The 19,893-nt window shown below is 44.0% G+C and overlaps 1 protein-coding gene across 2 annotated transcripts; it reads right to left on the bottom strand.

Moving 5' to 3' along the window:
• Nucleotides 1–639: 639 nt before the first annotated feature.
• On the bottom strand, nt 640–9,624 carry BABAM1 (BRISC and BRCA1 A complex member 1). Of its 2 annotated transcripts, XM_044658585.1 has the most exons (8): nt 8,961–9,623; nt 6,804–6,862; nt 5,486–5,606; nt 4,698–4,776; nt 4,110–4,134; nt 3,800–3,929; nt 2,116–2,202; nt 640–1,054 (listed from the first exon to the last, which is right to left on the bottom strand). In XM_044658585.1, exons 1-8 carry the CDS (start codon nt 9,234–9,236, stop codon nt 854–856), a joined length of 978 nt encoding a protein of 325 aa, XP_044514520.1. In that variant the 5' UTR covers nt 9,237–9,623; the 3' UTR covers nt 640–853. The 2 variants fall into 2 exon arrangements, with proteins under 2 accessions (XP_044514520.1, XP_044514521.1); XM_044658586.1 differs by lacking the exons at nt 4,110–4,134; nt 4,698–4,776; nt 5,486–5,606 and having other exon boundaries at nt 8,961–9,624.
• Nucleotides 9,625–19,893: the final 10,269 nt, after the last annotated feature.

The following is a 19,893-nucleotide window of genomic DNA, read 5'->3' as shown; positions in this document are numbered from 1 at the left end:
TTTCTGCTAATATCTCAATATCCCTCTTCCTGTCCATATTCCCAAGTCCTGATCTCAGAGGCAGAGAAGACCTCAGATATCCTCTAATTCCATTTTTACCTAATGGCCATTATTCTTGACAAGTAGTGATTCAGCCTCTGCCTGATGTCTACATTCTGCTGGTCTACAGACATCTTCTGCCTCCCTACGCTCTGGGGCCAAACAAAACGAGCCTGGTGCTGCTTTTCACATCCCCACCCTCCTTCACATCTATGAAAAGAAACACTTTGTCCCTTCTAAGTTGGCTCTTCTCCAGGTGAAATGTCCTTTGTTCCTTCAGACCATCCTCATGGCTGATTCCAATCTTTTTCCCCCCATCCTGGCTAGTTTTCCTCTTTTGATCATGCTTATTCAACAGCATTTCTCCTAAAACGTGACCCACTAATATACACACCTCTCGAATAGGGATTATTCATTTTGTATTTCCATCCCCAGAACTTAGCAATGTTTGGCCCAAAATAAAGTTTCACCCAGAGCTGAACAAAGTATCATTTAAATATGATTTGAGCAAGATAAAGGGTGGCATATGTATTTCTCTCATTCTAGCCATGAAGCCAGAACCCAAGAGAGGGGCAAAAAACAACCACCCATCCAGACACAGAACATGATACTGACAGTTTAATAGTCAAAATACGTATCACAAGGCCCACAGGTTGCATTTAGCATTGTGGCAAGACAGGCCCATGTACCCCAGAGCAGTCATTGATTGGACCTCCCCCAAAAGCCATCATCTCCACTGTTCTCGAGGACCCTTCTCCAAGGCCTATCCCAGGCAAAGGAGGAGATGGAAGAGCCTGGAGGCTTGAGGCAGGCCTTAAACGGTGGCTTCCATTTCAGCTGGCTCTTCTTCCTCTAGGAGGCTGTAAGAGGCATGTGTCTGGAAAGGTCTTTGCAACGGGTGGGCCAGCAGCTTGGCCATGCAGTTATGCAGTTCCACAGCTGGCCCTGTTAGCGAAACCTCATATTTGTAGCTGGTGCCTTTGGAATCCAAGCCTCCAAAGAGGGCATATGTGTCCTGGGCAAGAGTGAGATGGGGCCAAAAGTCATTACCTGTGGGCACATAAGCATCCACAAACACACACAAATCCAAGGTCCTACACACAGGCAATGGAGAGAGGTCTCTTGGCTGAGGGGAAAACAAAGCCCCTCTAACTATAGTATTCCCCACATTTCCCACAAAATGCCCTACTGTGGGGCCAGGAAAATATGAAAGGGGCTCTCTGAAGCCAGTAACCATCCTCCAATAGCCATGGTCACTGGAGGATGGGGTGAGACCAAGTGCTGCTGTGGGAAGCTATGCTTGCTACCTTTAGCCAATTCAGGCAATATCTGGGCTGCCTTTTGGGGAGAGGGCCCAAACCTGTGGTTTCACTGTTGTTTGGAACCCATGCTGAAAAGCTTCCTTCTCCCATGTAGAGCAGACCCTTCTCTACAACTGAGGTTCTTAAGAGTATGGCCTGAGAGCTGGTAGCCTGCCCAGTGGTATACGGTCGGTATGTACCAGACATAGGATGTGGCCTCAGTTTTTCAGAAGCAGCCTCATATGGTTGAAAAAGCCCTGGGCTTGGGAATCAGAAGTTATCCTAGTCCTATGGCCACATATAAAAAACAAGTACCATTGGGTAAGTTATGACTTCTCTACAGCCTCAGTGTCCCTGACTTTAAAAATGACAGTTATGTCCTTCCAGGACTAACATTTTATGTTCTAAGGTCCCTTCCAACTTTTGACATTCTATTTTCTGATATTCTATGTTCTACAGTCTAAGGTCAAAAAGTTTGTTTTTAAGGTTGGGGCTTCCCAAACTTTTTCAGGTTATGACATATTGGCAAATTGTTTGGGAAAGATTGAGTGGGATGAGATTCCATGCTCCGTGGCCCACAATCCAGTTATTTATTCTTTTGTCCCAAACTAAAGACTGTCCTTAAGGACCTCATGTTGGCTTTTTGAGAGACCTACTGACCCCTTCTATATGTTCAGATACTGTCCCTTCCACAAAATGTTAGTATTCTTCCAGGAATCCAAGCCAAGTTTACTATTCTATAATTTGGCAACTTTGCCTTCATCTCTCATCTCACCTTCCAGCTGGTCTCCTCTTCTTTTTCCTCAGTGCCATTGTGTATATATACCACATCAAAAAAGAAATATGGACACTGAAGCATTTTCTGCAGACAAAAAAACAAACAAAACAAAACAACCCAGCAAATGTTTTTTCAGAAATAAAAAAGGCAGTGTGCTCTACTAAAAAGGGGGCTAGTCTGGGAGTCAAGAGACATGGGTTCAAATCTGGCCTTACATACTTCCTAGCTGTGTGACCCTGGAAAAGTCACTTGACCCCAATTGCCTAGCCCTTGCAGCTCTTCTGCTTTGGAAACAATACTTAGTACTGATTCCAAGATGGAAGGTAAGAATGGAAAAAAAAAAAAAATTCTGCCTCTGACTATTTGTCGTGCCTCTAGGGGGCGAGTCATTTAATCTCCTCATACTTTATTTCCTTCATCTTTAAAAAAGGGTTAATACCTATAGTTTACCCAATAATAACAGGGCTGCTGTGAGAAGCAAACTGATGACATGGATAAAAGTGTTTCGCAGACACTAAAGGTCTCTGACCAGAACTTTAGGAAAGCAAAAAAAACAAACAAACAAAAAACCCCACTGCATCAGTTCCACAACTTCTATACATATCTAACTCCTAAATCTTCTCCTGATGAAGATCCATCAAGGAAAATGGATTCCACAGCAGTCCACTGCCCAAGTGTACCAACACAAAGAATTAGGGAATTTTTCCTGATAGAAGATTAAATGGAAATGGCCATGGTATGTCCAGCCACTTTAGCCTAGAACAGGGGTTGGCAACCTTTTTGGTTGTGAGAGCCATAAACGCCACATTTTTAAGAATGTAATTTCGTGAGAGCCGTACAGTGCTCACAGTGCGGCTCCTGTAACAGCGCCTGAAAAAAAATTGACTTTATGGCTCGTGCAGAAAGAGCCATACGTTGCTGACCCCTGGCCTAGAACATCCATCAACTCATTCCTGGCACATCCATTTATTCCTTTGTCCAACATACCTTTAATTAAGTAACTATGTGCATTGTACTGTGCCAGGTTGGAGGAGGGGACAGGGAGGGAGGGATATGACAGGATAAATAAGGTTGAGTCGTTGTCCTCAAAGATCTCATAACATAACAAGGAAGGTATGAAATATGCAGACAAAATCCAAAGTAGAATGGAAATTGTCTGGCAAGAGAACAAGGGTCTATGAGATGGGTTATGGAGGAGTCACCTCCAAATTAAAAGACCAGATTAGACTTCAAGAAGAAGTGATATTTGAACAGAGCCTTGAAAAAAGGAAAAGAGGAAAAAAAGGATAGGAAGAGAAGCAGTGTGAGATCAGGCTAGATGGGTAAGGTGGAACCAGAAGGGTTTTGGTTTTTTGTTTTGATTTTTGAAACCGTTATCTTCTATTTTAGTATCAGTTTTAAGGCAGAAAAGCAGTAAGGGCAAAGCAATTGGAGTTAAGTGACTTGCCTAGGGTCTCATAGCTAGGAAGGGTCTGAGGTCAAATTTGAACTCAAGTCCTTCTGATTCAAGGCCTGGCTTCTCTATGCTATTTAGCTTCCAACTATAAAGGGTTCTGAGCAGGGGAGGGAGATATGGCAGTGGACAAGGAAGTCCACTCTAGAAATCTATTCCCAGATCATCTGGTCCACAGACTTAAAAGGATGGTTCTTCTTCAGACATTCTACCCTTTTTCTCACCTACCTTTATGGGTTCCATCATGGCAAACTGGGCCTGGCAGGCTGGACGACTATACACCAAGATGGTCCGCACTACATATGGTGGTGGGATGGTCTGGACATTCTCTGTGACTGGAAGCTCAATCTTTTGCTGTCTAAACCAGTGGAGAAAAGGGGGTATGTGACATTTCAGAGTATCTCTGACTTCTTGTCAGGTAATACTTCAGTGATGTTGTGCCGTGCCCTTCAACATACATCCAACTAATATGGTACCCTACTGCCTAAAACACCAAAAACTTTAACCTTTGTGTCAGGAAATAACAGCAGCAACTTACATAAGGTTGAACAGGCTGTCTAAGTCTGGTATTGAAGAGATAAGGACCAGTGAAAATGCCAGAGGCCAGTTCTCCGATGACCAGATCTCCATCTCTGGAAATGTGGGGTTCCTTCTTCAAGACCTCCACAACTCATGGGTGTCCTCTGTTACCCTCATATCTCCCAAGACCTCATTTTAATCTGTCCCAAAAAGGAGAGGGTACCCTCCCTTTCTAGTCTAGTTTACAAGCAAAAGTACAGTCCACTAGAGGAAAAGGCAGGTAGGCTAATGATGACCAAAAGCCTTTTGACAAATATTCTGGGGTGATCAGGTCACCACAGGAGCACTGGAATTGAAAAGCACAGGCTGGAAAGGGCAGGAGAAACTGGACAGAACAGAAGGGTGGAGTGAGAACAAAGGAGACTGGGAATGGGTCAGGCTGGCTATATCAAGGGAGGCTTTCTTCTCTGACAACTCTGGAGGTTATGCCATCAGCGCTGAGCAATATTTCTGCAGGGCCACCAAGCCCCTTGCTCCCTACTCTTGGTATTGCAGGTCCCCTCCCCAGGACTACCCAACCTCCCCTTATCCCCTTTCAGAAGGATACTGAAGGCCATGCAGGTAGCAGTTTCGAGGTCGTAGAGGCAGCTGCACAGTTCCCTGGGGTCAGAGGTCAAGCCTGAGAGCTAAAAACAAAACCAGGGCTGCTAACCTAGGTTGGTCTTTCTTGATCTGTAGGTCCCACCTCCCAAATAAGCATTTGACAGTTAGATCCTTGGAGGCAAGCACTATTTCTTCTATATGTCAAGTCAGCTGGTCCTAGAACAGTCCCTACTCCAAGGCTCCTCCTCAGATCAATGAACCTTTCCTGAGGATCTAAGTTAGGGGGTGAGGAAGACATATAATACAAAGTCATATAATGGAGAGGACTGGGCTTGCAGTCAGGAGACCTTGGTTCAATGCATGTCTCTGCCACCTACTAACACATTCCCTCTATAAACTTCATTGTTCATTTGCAAAAACACTGGCTGGACTAATTAGTAGATCCCTAAGGTCCCACTCTCAGCTCAAATATAGTTTATTTTAAACTCTCTCTAGGCTCTGATATTCCGTGTTCTAAGGTTCCAGCTAGCTCTATATTCCATGTTCAAAATCCTTCCTAGCTCTAGGATGAGAAGGGCCTTTCCATCTCTGATATTTTGTGTTCTGTGTTCTAAGGTCAGGTCCATCTAGATCTGATAATCTATTATTCACTCAAGGTGCGGGAAAGGTCCTCACTGGAAGCTGGAGACCAGGTGGGCTGGATACCTAATCTTTTCCCAGAAATGGAAAAGGATGGAGGGAAAAGAAGCAGAAAGGGAAGGAGGAGATATGGCTCCTCCCAAACTAACTTACCCAAGTGGTGTCGTCGTTTACCACCACCAGGGCAAACTCGTGGCACTTGTCAATCTTGTGTTTTGTCCGAACAAACATCTCAATCATCTTCTGGGACACATTCAGGGCATTGGTTTTTGAGCTGGTCAAGGAAGACAGAGGACATGCAGTAGGTTCTAGGCAATGCCAAGGTACCTTTCAGGTATGGAGAACCACTATTGTTTCTCCATACCCTAAGATTTAAGACATTATCCTGAGAATGGAGTCTTGTTCAGACTTTATGAAATGGTCATTTTCTGGGTTGAGTCATAAATAACTCCTTACTGTCACAGTCAGACAGTATAAAGTTTCATGGGATCCTAGGCCACAGAAGAATCAGGCTAAGACAGCCTCCCATCCATGCAACAGAAGGCACCAGGATTCATTTGATCCTTTTTCATGCTCTGCATTTCTGCCCTAAAGATCTCCAACTAAACTTTTCTCCTCTCCCTCTGGACTGTCACAACTGACATGCTTCCCAGGACTATGGGGGGGGGGGGGGGAGGAGCAGCTGGGTAGCTCAAGGGATTGAGAGCCAGACCTAGAGACAGGAGGTCCTGGGTTCAAATCTAGCCTCAGACACTTCCTAGCTGTGTGATCCTGGGCAAGTCACTTAACCTCATTGTTTAGCCCAGGGGTTGGCAACCTTTTTGGCCGTGAGAGCCATAAACGCCACATTTTTTAAAATGTAATTTCGTGAGAGCTGTACAGTGCTCACAGTGTGCGTTCCTGTAACAGTGAGCACTCCTATAACAGTGCCTGAAAAAAAATGGGCTTTATGGCTCCTGCAGAAAGAGCCATATCTGGCCCTCAAAAGAGCCAGATATGGCTCGAGAGCCATACGTTGCCGACCCCTGGTCTAGCCCTTATCTCTCTTCTGCCTTGGACTCAAAATACAGTAGTGATTCTAAAGTGGAAGGTAAGGGTTTTTATTTAAAAAAAAAAAAAAAAAAAGAACTATTGGGAACAAATAGTTTCATCCTCTCTATTATGTCTTGTCCAATGTGTGCCAAATCACACTGATTCCACTAGCCTTCTCCTTCGGAGTGCTATCAGTCCAGTATAACTTTTCTAATTAGTCTTCTTCCTCTCCAATTCATGCTGTGTGCTGCTGAAGTGATCCCCCAATACATAATTCCTATGCCTCATTCAAATCTCTGCTCAGCTCTCTGCTAAGGACCAACTCCATCTCTGTTACTCTAATCTTCTGATTGGTCCTCACCTAAAGACCCAAAGTTGGAAATGAATTCAAGATCAGAGTCCAAGTGGACTTATCAAATAGGGGGTCAAAAACTCTTACCCATTAAATGACTCCAGTTTTGGCAAAGACATTTCCTCTGACAGGTCCAGGCATATAATCTGTGTTAAAGACAAGGAAAAGGGGGTGAATGATGTAAAAAATAATCTAATTAAGCAACTTCAGTTGCTTAATACTCATTAATTAATACTCACTATTTTATGTCTCTACATAACTATATATTCTCTTTATATAATCCTATTAATCAGTATTTGAATAATTAATTGTAATAATAATAGATTTAATAAGGAAAAATTCCAATTATAAATTTATTAAGTAATTGCATGAGAATCAGTAATTAATAATTGTAGTATATTTAAAATTAATAATATAAGCCCCTGTCCTTTGCCAAGGAAAGTTGTATATACCTTCAGTGCCTTGGAAGGAGTTTCTGAGGCTATTATCTCATTTGCCTCTGAAGTTACAGAATAACCTTGGTTATTCTCATTATTATCAAATATAGAATGGAGAAGTATGTAATCTGTCTTATAGAAAAGAGATGTGACAAGATCTGATCTCTTTGATTTAAAAAAAACAACAGAATTGTCTGGCCTTCTTGATAAGAAAAACCTTAGACCTTCTTGTCAAAAAGGTGTCTGGCCTTCAGGGGAGGATCTGCATAAGAAAAAATCCTACCAGGTAGACTTTCTTGCCAAGGGGGTACCATGCCTCCAAAAAGAGAAAACAACCCTCTTGCCAAGAAAGACCCTACCTGGCAGACTTTCAATAAACTGAACTTGCATAACCTAGCCTGGATATATATATATATAATGTCTCACTTCAAAGCTCAAAGTCTCAGGCTAATAATGTCACCTCAGGAAAATTGTGCTGGCCCCACCGTTAGGATTTCTTTTCTAACAAAAGTCACTCCAAGAATGAGAGTCCTTTGATAAGAGGGATTCAATCTTGGTTATGGCTTAATCAACCAACAAGGATTTAAAAACCTACATATGACTCTTTACTAGATGTAAGCCTCATTTCTATTCCATAAAATAAGACCAAACAATCCAAACTTACAAGATTGTGGTAAGAAAGACAGCTAGGTAGCTCAGAGGACAGAGAACCAGGCCTAGAGATGGAAATTTCTGGGTTCAAATTTAGCCTCACACACTTCCCAGCTGTGTGATCCTAGGCAAATCCATTAATTAACAGCAATTGCCTAGCTCTTACTGCTCTTCTGTCTTGGAACTGATACTTAGCATCAATTCTAAGACAGAAGTTAAGGGTTAAAAAAAAAAAGCTTGTAGTAAGGATCAACAGGGATGTAAAGGATTTTGTAAAATGTAAATGCTATAAATGTAATCTGATAATAGGAATATAATCTGGTCTAACTGATGAAGTGGGCATGGTGGGCTCTTATTCCACCTAGAATGGCAAAAATTTCCAGTTCTATGAAGAAGCCCTAAGTGGCCCAACTCTAATCCTAATCATCCATAATATGTTAGAAAAGGGACTACTGAGTCCAGAGAAATCTAGGAAGACTTATATAAACTGATGCATAGTAAAGTGAGAACTAGAGAACAATTAATACACTAATACAATAGTGCAAAGACAACGTTGAAAGCCTTAGGAACTCTGACTCATTGAGGACACGAGATAAAATATGCCACTTATCTCTTGACTGAGACGTAATGGGTATCAGAGTATTAAATGATTTTTTTTTTCCACAGCAAAAGTGAGAATTTCATTTGCCTGATTATACATTTTTTTAATAGTTCCTAGTAACAACTCTAGGCCAGAAGGACAATGGGTAGACAATAAAGGTTAAGTGACTTATCCAGGGTCATACAGCTAAGAAGTAGACTATATGTGTTTTGAACTGGGGTTTTCCTTCAGGGTCAGGGGAATGGATGAGAGGAAGATGGAAAGAACAGAGAGAAGGAGTAGAAGAGAAGTTCTGGTGTTTAACTGTCCCCTGATTCCTATCCTCAGAATTGGCTCCTAGAAACAGGAAAGCAAAAAAATCTCTTCTTTGGTAGGCAGGGATGCAACTCTGTAAGTAAGGGGGCCCCTAAACTTTCTGGGTCATAAAAATACATGGTTCTCCATGCCTTTTCATTCTGGGTCCTCCCTCGTCATCTTTTGTCTGCACTGAGGGCTTATGTTATAACAATTAGTACTAAATCAAAAGTCCCTCAATTTCTTCAAGATGATACATACCACCTTCTCTGGGCAATTGACCCTGGGAGTCCGGACCTGAAATTCTGGAGTCTGTGGTGGCACCTGCCAAGATTTCCCATTGATGCTAGGTGGGTTCTGTGGGCTGTCATCAGCACTGGCTGCCTCACCCTCCCCTTCACTCCGGTTCCCCACACTGGCTTGGGCACTTAGGGCTCGGTCTTCAGCTCCCTCTGGGTTGGATCGGGTCCGAGGTCTTTGCTCCATCACTCGCTCCTCCTCCTCATCCGCAGTACTTCCAGATTCTACAGGCTCCATGGTTGGGGGACTCAAGGTCAAACTGAAAACTCAGCCCAGAAGGCAGGCCAACTGCCTCTGAAACAGTACCAGTGAAAGATGAAAACAGTTGGGAACAGTGTGCAGAAAGATAAGCTGAAGGTACATGGGTATACTGTTTCGTAGGGTCAAAGTCAGCTAACTCACAAGACACCGAGTAAGAGTCAGTGAAGTAGGGTAGAAAGTGGCTGAGAGAGACCTCAGAACAGAGCTGGGAGGGCCCTTAGTACACAGAATGGCAGAGCTGGGAGGGATTTCAAAACAAAGAACAGAAAATGCTGCCACTAGAAGAGACTTTGGAATAGCTAAGGAGCCTATGCAATCTCAGATCCGTAAGGAACTTGAGCATCTATGTTCCTAAGGTTCTCCAATTTAAAGCAACACCTACTGTCTGTCCGGAAGAGCGCTAGTCACTGGCAAACAAACACACGCAAAAGAAAGAAACCCTTCTCTTAAGGAGCTGACATTCTACTGAGAGAAAATACATGCTCGTGTAAATAAAAAAATGCAAGGCAATAAACGCAAGGTAATTTCTGGGGAAGGCACTAGCAGCTCGGAGGATTAGGAAAAGAAGCTCGGGTTGAACTTGGAAGGGATTTTTTAAAAACGAAAAAGCGGAGCAAATGCACTTCAGGCATGGGGAGTCAGCCTCGCCTATGCAAAGGCACGGAGACGGTAGATGATGGCCCGAGTACCCGGAACGACCACATAAGCCAGCAGAACGCTGAATGTCGGTACCGGTAGGGGCCTCGGAGGTTATCTGGTTCAGCTCCAGTCCCTCCACGGGCCAGGCCGGTCACTCCCCCCACTGTCCCCTCCCTCTCAGGGTGCCGGCCGCCAAGTCGGGGCTTGAGAGCTCTGCCGCAAACTAGCCGGAGCTGTCCCTGCCTCGGCTCTCACCGCCCAGAGCCGCTTCTCAGTCCGTCGCCTCAGTAGCGGCAGCTTCTCCTGGAGGCCGCCATCTTCTCCCCCGCCCCCGGAAGCAGGGCTGCCGAAGCGCCTGCTGGGAGTCCGGTCGTGAGGGAAGATGAAGAGGAGGCGGGATCTTTAAGGGGTGGGGTCTGGGGGTGGCACTCGGGGTCCAGACTGGCAGATAAGATTGGGGGCGGGGTCCAAATTTTGGGGTGGGCTAATTATCTGGGGCCCAGGCTGACAGGACACGTGAGGGAAGGGGTCTGACGTATAGGGGCGGGGCCCTTGGGGGGGGGAACACCTGGGCCCAAACTGGGCAGACTGAGGGTGGGGCTTGAGGATTACTCCCTTCCTCGAACCCTGTGCACTTCAATCCTTATTTTTAAAGCAGATTCCCAGGCTTGGGTCCGCCAGAGGGTAGAAAGAAACAAGGGAGTTGAGGGAATATTTCGTAAACACCTATGTTATTTTACTGAACTATTCCAAAAGTTGTTAGTGGAAAAATGTTATTTACTGAAAAATGCTTCCTTTATGAAAAATTCATCCCTTTATTTTTTCATGTACATATTCATGGTAAACTAGAATTTCTTTCTCTTTATACTGAACACAAGTTAAGCCAAGGGGTATAAGAACACCAAAACACCCCAAATTCCTAGTTCTTCCAATAAATTCATCATCAGTCACTAAACCTTTATTAAGCACCCACTATGTGCCAAACACTTTGCTAGGTGCTGGGGATACAAAAAGAGGCAAAAGACAGTCTTTGCCCTCAAGACACTCCCAATCTAAAGGATACACAACAAAAGCAAAAAATATGTACAAATGAGCTACATACAGGATAAATAGAAAAGAATTAAAAGAAAGAAGGTACTAGGATTAAGAAGGGTTGGGAAAGGCTTCCTGTAGAATATTGTATTTTAGTTGGGAATTGAAGGAAGCCAGGGAAGCCTAGAGGCAGAAATGAAAAAGGGAGAGCATTCTAGACATGAGGAAGAGCCAGAGAAGATGCCTGGAAGTGAGATGGAGTATCTTGTAATGGAACAGCCAGGAGACCATTGTCACCAGATGGAATAGCACCTAACCGGTGGAAAAGATGTAAGAAGACTGGAAAGGTAGGGTGGGGTTAGGTTATGATGGCTTTGAAAGCCAAACAGAGCATTTTGCATTTGATCCTGGAGACAATAGGATGTCTCTGGAGTTTATTGAGTAGGAAACTGACATGATTGGAGCTATGCTTTAGGAAAATCAGGGATAGCTGAATGGAAGATGGATTAAAGTGGGGAGAACCTAGAGGCAGGCAGTCCCACTAGCAGATATTGTAATGGTCCAGGTATGAAGTGAGGAGGTTTTGCGCCAGGGTAGTGGTAGTATCAGAAGAAAGAAAGATGTTACAAAGGTGAAATAGATAGCCTTGAGGACAGATAGGATATGGAGGGTGAAAGAGAGTGATGAGTGGAGGATGACACCTAGGTTGCGAGCCTAAGGGACTGGGAACCTGGAGATGACCTCAACAATAATAGGGAAATTTGGAGGAAAGAAGAGTGGAGAAGGAAAGATAATGAATTTAGTTTTGGGCATGTTGAGTTTAAAAATTTCTACTGAGCAGGAGATAAGAGATGACAGGAGATCAGAAGAGCGTTTAGACAGGATAATAATAATTAGCATAGAGATAGTAATTAAATCCACAGAATCTGATCACTAAGTGAAGTAGTATAGAGGGAGAAGAGAAAAGGGCTCAAGATGAGCCCTGTGGGACACCTATGGTTACAGGGCATGACCTGGATGAAGATCAGCCTGGACAATAGCAATAACCTGTCATTTGGTTTCTTTGCCTTGCCTCTCCCTACTCTAGTTCATCCTCTACTCAGCTGTCAATTTGATCTTCCTAAAGTGCAGTTCTGACCACATCATTGCCCTAATCAGTATCCTCCAGTGGCTCTCTAATCCCTTTGGGATCAAAGAAAAAAATCCTATTTTATTTCTAAAGTTCTTAATGACTTGGCCCCTTCTTGCTTTTCCAGACTTTTTCTTATATATATTCTTTTCCTATACTTTACTCCTGTCCACAAACTCCACTATCTAGCATCACTAGCCTCCTTACTGTTCCTAGCTCAGCATTCCACCTTTGGGCTTTGGGCACTTTCTCTGACTGTTACCATGCCTGGAATGTTCTCTTTCCTCACTTGTAAGTCCTGGCTTCTATTACTTCATTTAAGTCTCAACTCAAATTTCACCTTTTTCAAGAGACATTTCCCTATACCCCTAATATTAGTGACTATCCTCCACTGATTTCCTCTAGTTTATCCTGTCTGTATCTTGTTTGGTTATAGTTACTTGCATGTTGTCTTCTCCAAGAAATGTGACTTCCTTGAAGGCAGGAGCTGTCTTTTACTTTTTCTTAGTCTCCCCATATCTTATAGCACACTGTCTGCACATAGAACACACTTAATATATGCTGACTGCCCCCTGACTTGTGACTTAAAGGTACAAGGCCAGGGACTGACATTCTCAGAGCTGAGATGGACCCAAGAGGTTCTTGAGATGCCATCTAGTCTAACCCAACCAAGAATCTCCTCTATCAACCTATCTGTAGATTGATCATCTAGTGTTTTGTTTGAAGACCTTCATTGAAGAGGAAACAGCCTGCTGCCTTTGGAGGCAGTCCATTTCTCTCTGAAACCCTCTAAATGTTAGGAAGTTCTTCCTACCTCAAGCCTAAATCTGCCACTCTGCAGCTTCAACCCATTCCCTGATTCTGCCCTCTATGACCAATCAGAACAACTCTCATTCCTCTTCATTTCCCCTCCCTCCTCCCACTGTGTCCCAACCTTCTCTTTTTGAAATTACCTCAATGTGAACAGTCTTCATAGGGACTCAAGGCCCTGTAATTTCCCGTGTAGTATAGTAACTGTCAAAAAGGAAATGAAGTTAGTCTGGCATGACCTGAAGACATATTGACTTTCCCCACTCAATAAATACTCTAAATTCCCTTTCCAAAAACTCACAACCTTTCTCTTTGATTTTATGTATAAAAGAAGGGGTTCAACACCCCTACTTCAGTCAGTCAAGCAACATGTATGATTATATTTTTTAAATGCTATAAACTCCTAGTGATCCCTTCATCAGATTTCAACTTTTTTTAAAATTGGGGCAAGGATCAAACAGCTTGACTGGCCAAACAAACAAGCTTACCAGGCCCTTGAGAGCTTTAAAAAACAGGAGAAATATCAACAATTGTCTCTTTCTCCTTTTCCCCCTTTTCCACCCCCCCTTCCATCTTTATTATACATGCATACACACACACACATACACACACACACACACACACACACACACCTCTCTTTACCTCTTTTTCCTTCTTTTGATCATGTCTTAGAGAGAGAGAAGGCATCCTGTCAAGAGCAGAGAGAAGACACATTAAGGAAAAACATGGACCCAAAAAGATAAAGAAAAGATAGTCACCTGAAAGGAAGTAACTTCAAGGATCATGAAAACTTTTAACAGAGAATGACAGTTATGGACTAAAAAAAGGACTTACAGTAACCCAAAGTTGTGAGTTTAACCTTGACCATATATTCTCTACACATATGCCTCACCACCATTTTGTTTTAAATTTGAGTCCACTCTTCCCATGGTTGCTGTCTGCTTTTGTGAGAGAATGCTTTTCACTCTCCACTAATGCCTTTGCTAAAAAGCAAATTAAATCTGGCTGATTAACAATGGAAAGCACACTGATGGGGGCTTATAAACAATAGTACTAGTAACTAGCTTCTCAGAGTTATTCCAAGATCCCTAAAATTCACAGTAGCATCTGCTTTCTGGGGACTAAGCCCACCAATGTGAGTGGGAGCTATGGAAATAGTCCTGGAGTATGTAATGATTATGTTCTAGAATTTTTCCAGGAACTGAGTCAAGCTCAACAGCCCCATTGGAAATCGGGATATTTGCTTTTCTCCAATTCTGTGGGGACCCCTTCTATTCTCCCAGAACTTTCAAAAAATCATTGATAGTGGTTTAACAATCACATCAGCCAGCCCTATTCTTTAAATATCCTGTGATGTCAGTCCAGGCAGGATGAAGTTCATCCAGATCTGATGTCTTGAACTCATTGTTCTTTTCCTATCCCTTCAATTATTTTGAATTTCAGTTCTCCATTTACTATTTTTATCCTAACCTTCCTGCTCTCCCCATTTCTATTCTCCCAATACTCTCCTCAATCTCACTACCAGAATTTATCTCCCATTTTTATTCTGTTTTTTCTTGTTTTCACTTCTTCATCCTTACCCCTCACTCCCTAGGTTTTGCCTCATTAGTTCTTACATCCTTCACTCTCTCCCTGTTTTTCATCCTCCCAGCTTGCACTCTCTGTCTTTGCTTCTGTCTCTTTTTCTCCCCCTCCCTCCCTCTCTCACTTTCTGTCTCTCTGCCTCTGTCTCTGTCTCTGTCTTTGTCCCCCCCACTTCTCCTCCCTCATTTCCTTCCTAGCCCTTGGTCCTAGGGTGTGTAGAGAACAGATGCCCTTAGGGAGGAAGCTACACAATGGGCACCCACGTGACAGAAGGGAGGTGATGTCCTACTTCCTTGAGTCCAGCCCCAGGTCTTTCCTGCTCTGGCCCGACCAGCTATTGACAATGATGGTCCCACTAGTCTGTGTGGTGACCAGAGTCTTCATTCTGCCAGTAAGAGAGAGCCACTAGGAGAGTCCTGGTCCCTCGAAGCCTTCCTCTACCTGATGACCCCACTGTGAGCCAGAGGTACATTGCCCATCGGCTGGGGTTCTGATCTCCATGTCCTATTTTTACTTTTGGCTTTGGGCATTCGGATCCCCTTGAGGCCTGGTAAAGGGAAGGGAACACGAGTGATGAGGGACATAGTTGTTGAGTTCAGTTGAACCCTTGGGGTGAATCTCGTAAATGTAGGTTGGAGGTGTAATCAGTGAACTAGTATCCAATATTTACATCCCTTGAAACTCTGGTAAAATCCAGAACAATGAGACTGGCTAGAATGGGAGCTCTGGAGCCCCAGGATCACTCTTCCCAGAAGGATAAGTATCTCCCAACCAGAGGTATCCTGGGGCTCATGCTGGGTGGGTCTGGATATGGAATATATCTTATCAGTTTCTCAAACTTCTCTATCCTACTCCTACTCTGAACCCAGCTCCAGAATTTCCACCAAGGGAATATTTTCAAAGCTTTGATGCTTAACACCTGTATGATCTTTATCAAATCACTTCCCTTTTCTGTCCAGGTCTCTGGTTCCCATCCTTTTCAAGTATGAGGACCCCTACAAGAAAGTGGTGGCATTATTTGTGTCTATTGGTCGAAAAAATACATATATTCAAGATGAATTTGTATTTTGCTAAAAACAGCTTTGTTCATTATAATGTATGCTTTAGGAAAAAAAAAATCCTTAACTTCTGTCTTAGAATCAATACTATGAAGTGGTTCTAAGGCAGAAGAGTGGTAAGGACTAGGCAATGGGGGTTAAGTAACTTGCCTAGGATTACACAGCTAGGAAGTGTCTGAGGCCAGATTTGAATCCAGGACCTCCCATCTCCAGATTTGGCTCTCTATCCACTAAGCTAACTAGCTGCCCTGCAGAATGTGTACTTTAAAAATAGTGGTATGTACATGTATGGGCAAAAGTATTTGTTTAGCCTACAGAAGATAATGTTATTTACTCATTTGTTACACTGAGTTATTCCAACAACTTTGAGACTGACAAGAGTTCGAAGCCCTGAGATCAAGAACCCCTGGACGGGGTGATACTTATGGGATCTCCATGAACTGTTCACCTACAGCCTGCTAATACTAGAAGGGACCTTAAAAAGAGATCATGGAAGGGGCAGCCAGGTGGCACAGTGAATACAGAACCTGGGTTCGAATCTGGCCTCTGACACTTCCTAGCTGTGTGACTCTGGGCAAATCACTTAACCCTATCTAGCTCTTGGCCCTCTGTCTTGGAGCTGTTGCTAGGAGAGAAAATAAGGGTTTAAGAAAGAGATCTCAGAGTCCAGACTATCTTATAAGTAAGAAAACTGTCACCCAAACTGGGAAAGTCACTTACCTCAGGTCATAGGAGTCAGTGGCAAAGCTAACTTTAGCCTCTCCTAATTCAGGATGAAGTCTCCTTAAAGGACCATCTTAGCTATCAAAAACCAGCTTCTATTGATGCCCAGTGTATGCCCAGACCAGTGTCAGGCAGCCTCTGTGAGGAGTGAGTGGAACCAAGAGAAAGGAAAAACTGGGCTCTATCCTTGGGGAGCTTGTAGTCAGGCTGGGGAGATGAAACTCCGATGGGATGTTCAGAGAGTCACGTAGAAGATTATGTCTCCTACTCTATCTCTGCCTGCCAATATCTTAACCCTTCCTTCCTGTCTCAGTTCCAATGTGATCTTCTTTGAGAAATCTTCCTGATCTACCCCATCCCTTTTAGAAGTAGAAACCTACTCTGAAACCCCATTGATACTCATTTCTCTCTCTCTTGGGGATCTTATCTAATACTGTCATGAACTGCAGTTCTGAGTATGAAGGAACAAAGCGATTTTCTCAGCTAGACAATGCATTCTTAGCTCTACCTCTCCCAGAGCACCCAGTATATGGATATTGAAAGATGGGAGGAAGAAGTGCTGCTAAGCTTTTGGTAAGGGAGAAGACAAAGAGGGAACCTGGAATTCTTGGCTAAGGAGTTCAGACTTTTCTCCTAGGAGAGCCACAAAAGGTGAGAGGGAGAAAGCATGACCAAAGCTGAGTTTTTGGAGGAGTCAAAACTTAAATTTAATAGAGTCATTTGGGTAGCTCGATGGATTTAGAGTCTGGCCTAGAGATGGGAGGTCCTGGATTCAAATTTGACTTCAGATACTTCCTAGCTGTGTGACCCTGGGCAAGTCACTTCACCCCCATTGCCTTGCCCTTACCATTCTTCTGCCCTGGAACCAATGTCCAGTATTGATTCTGAGGCAGAAGGTAAGGGTTTAAAATAATTAATTTTAAAAAAAAATCTTACATTTGACAATCCCTTAGAAAGCATCTTTGAGGTATGTTATGCTAGGCATTGGGGATACAAAGACAAAAATGAAACATTCCGCCCTCCAAGAGTTTATATTTTTGTGTGGGATTCAGTATGTGCCCAGATAAGTTGAATGAAAACTCATTTGAGGAGGAAGAGAGTACTACCAAATGGTTTGACTAGGGAAGGTTTTCTGGAAGAGGGTAGCTGGTATTAGGAGGAAAAATCATTTTTCAAGCATTTACTATGTACCAAGCACTGGGCTAATTGTTAAGAGTTTGGGGAGGGATGAGATTACAGCTAGGTAGTAGTACGGTGGAATGAGTACCAGGCCTGGAGCTGGGAGATCCTGGGTTCAAATCTGGATTTGGACACTTTCCAACTGTGTGATCCTGGGCAAGTCACTTAACCCTAATTGTCTAGCTCTTGCCCTTCTTCTGTCTTAGAATTAATACTAAAACAGAAGGTAAGGGTTCAGAGAGAGAGAGAGAGAGAGAGAGAGAGAAAGAGAGAGAGAGAGAGAAAGAGAAAGAGAGAGAGAGAGATTGGATCGGAGGAAGAGAGACTAGAAGCAGACAGGAAGACTAATTAATGTATGAGAATTATGAGAAGAGAAGAGTCATCTGCTGGATTTGGGGACCAGGAGAAGCAGGCAGTTATCAGGAATGTACCCTTAGCAGAGGTCAGAGGAGGCAGGAAATCAGAAATCTTGATTGTTGAAACATGGCATTACCCAGAGCAGGCAGGCAGCTCTCAGAGGTTGGAGTGAACAAAAGATCCCCAATTGAGGTAGAAAAGAAGGTCATGTTAGAGCAGGGATTCTTAACCTAGGGCTCATGGTCCCCCTAGGGGTCTGTTATATGCTCCTGGGAGTCATGCATTTTATATATTATATAAATATAGTTATATAATAAACATATCATATATTGTATATAAATATATATTATGTATAAACATATATATAGCATCTAGGTGGCACAGTAAATTGAGAGCCAGGCCCAGAGATGGGGGAAGTCCTGGGTTCAAATGTGGCCTCAGATACTTCCTAGCTGTGTGACACTGGGCAAGTCACTTAGCCTCCGTTGCCTAGCCCTTCCCTCTTCTGCCTTAGGAAAAATACACAGCATTGATTCTAAGATGGAAGGTAAGGGCTTAAATATATATAAATTATAATATATTGATTATATATCATAAATATATAAAAATAATATATACACATATACATAAATATATAAGCCCTTACCATGCGCATATACATGTCTATATCACATATATATCCAACTGTATTTTAATGAAATTGGTTTTTCATACAACCTGTATTTTTATTTTATGCCTTGAAAAGCATACTTCTGAGAAGGGGCCCCTAGGCCTCAACAGACCAATTGCCAAGCGGGGCCAGACTCGAACAATGTTTGGGTTAGAGAATCATCTGTCGAAGTATCGTGCGTTTGTAAACCGCTTTCATGGGTTTCTCCTCTAGTTCTTGCTGGGCTCGTCACTGATAGCGCTTGGCCTGAGCTGGCAGGTTTGGTAAAGTAAGTAGCCACACCAGGGAAGGAAGGAAGGAAGGTTGTGGGGATTCCAGTTGTCTCTGACTTAGGTGTCTGATTGGAAAGTTCTTCACAAAGACTCCGTGACCTAATGGGTGTAGCTGGGGAGGGAGAGAGATGAGGGGGAGGGCTCTGAGAGTTCAGCCTGGGGCCCCTGGAAGTAGGGTGGTGCTCGTGACAGAGACCTGGGAATCAGGACCTTGAGCTTGTTTGGGTAGGGATGGGATACCAAGAACTAAGGTGCAATAAAACAAAGGAGAAAGGGCATAAAGCCTTTGTGATGAGTGACTGGACAGACAGTCTGGGGGGAAGTCAGCAGGGCCTGCCTCCTCTCTGTCCCCCACAGGCCAGGCCCAAGCCGATGATGAGCAGCCGAGCCACCCGACCCCGAAGCCGGAGGGGGAGGGTGCCACCCCCAGTGAGTGATGGCGACCCCCAGATGGGCCAATGCCTCTCTGTTTCTCTTCCTGAAAATAGGAAGAGAGGAGCAGTGAGGCGACCCCCCTCAGTCAGGCAGGGACCTACCTCTGGGGAGGAGGGGGGGAGAGGGGAAGAATGGAGAGGCCCAAGGACAGGCCTAATTCTGGGGTTCCCTCCCCATCTCCCAATGAAGCCCTCATCTTCCCAGAAAGTTCAGAGCCATAGGTTCTTCCCAGTGGAGGTGCCCCCAACATTCTTTGATCAGTGTCCCACCATGACCCATAAGTGACATAGGATGTCAGTCCATTGGGGCTCAGACCTCCATGCCAAAAGATAAGGGTGCTTGCAGGTGGAGCTGGACCCCGTGGTGGAAAGCACTGAAGAGGCTGAGGCAGTGGGAAGCAGTGTTGGGCCAGAGCAGGCACCCAGGCTGCCTCCGGAAGAGTCACCAGCAGAGCCCCTGGTCACCAGTGCTGAAAAGAGCCACGGAGGCCACTGCCAACGGCTGGACAGACACAGGTAGGACTGGACTGGGGGTGGCAAGGAACAGAAAGGTCCTCGGGGTGCTCGCACTCACATTTCCTTGTCATCTCATTGCTTTGAGCTCCAACTTTACAGGTAGAAAGGTGGGAAATGTGGGCTAGAAATGTCTCCCAGAAGGGCAGCTAGGTGACTCAGTGAATGGAGAGCCAGGCCCAGAGACTGGATTCAAATCTGGCCTGAGACACCTCCTAGCTTTGTGACCCTGG

Source organism: Gracilinanus agilis, chromosome 1 (assembly GCF_016433145.1).
Source record: "Gracilinanus agilis isolate LMUSP501 chromosome 1, AgileGrace, whole genome shotgun sequence".
NCBI classification, from domain to species: Eukaryota; Metazoa; Chordata; class Mammalia; order Didelphimorphia; family Didelphidae; genus Gracilinanus; species Gracilinanus agilis.
Note: the sequence above shows the minus strand (reverse complement) of the source record. Positions and strands in the feature narration are given on the sequence as shown.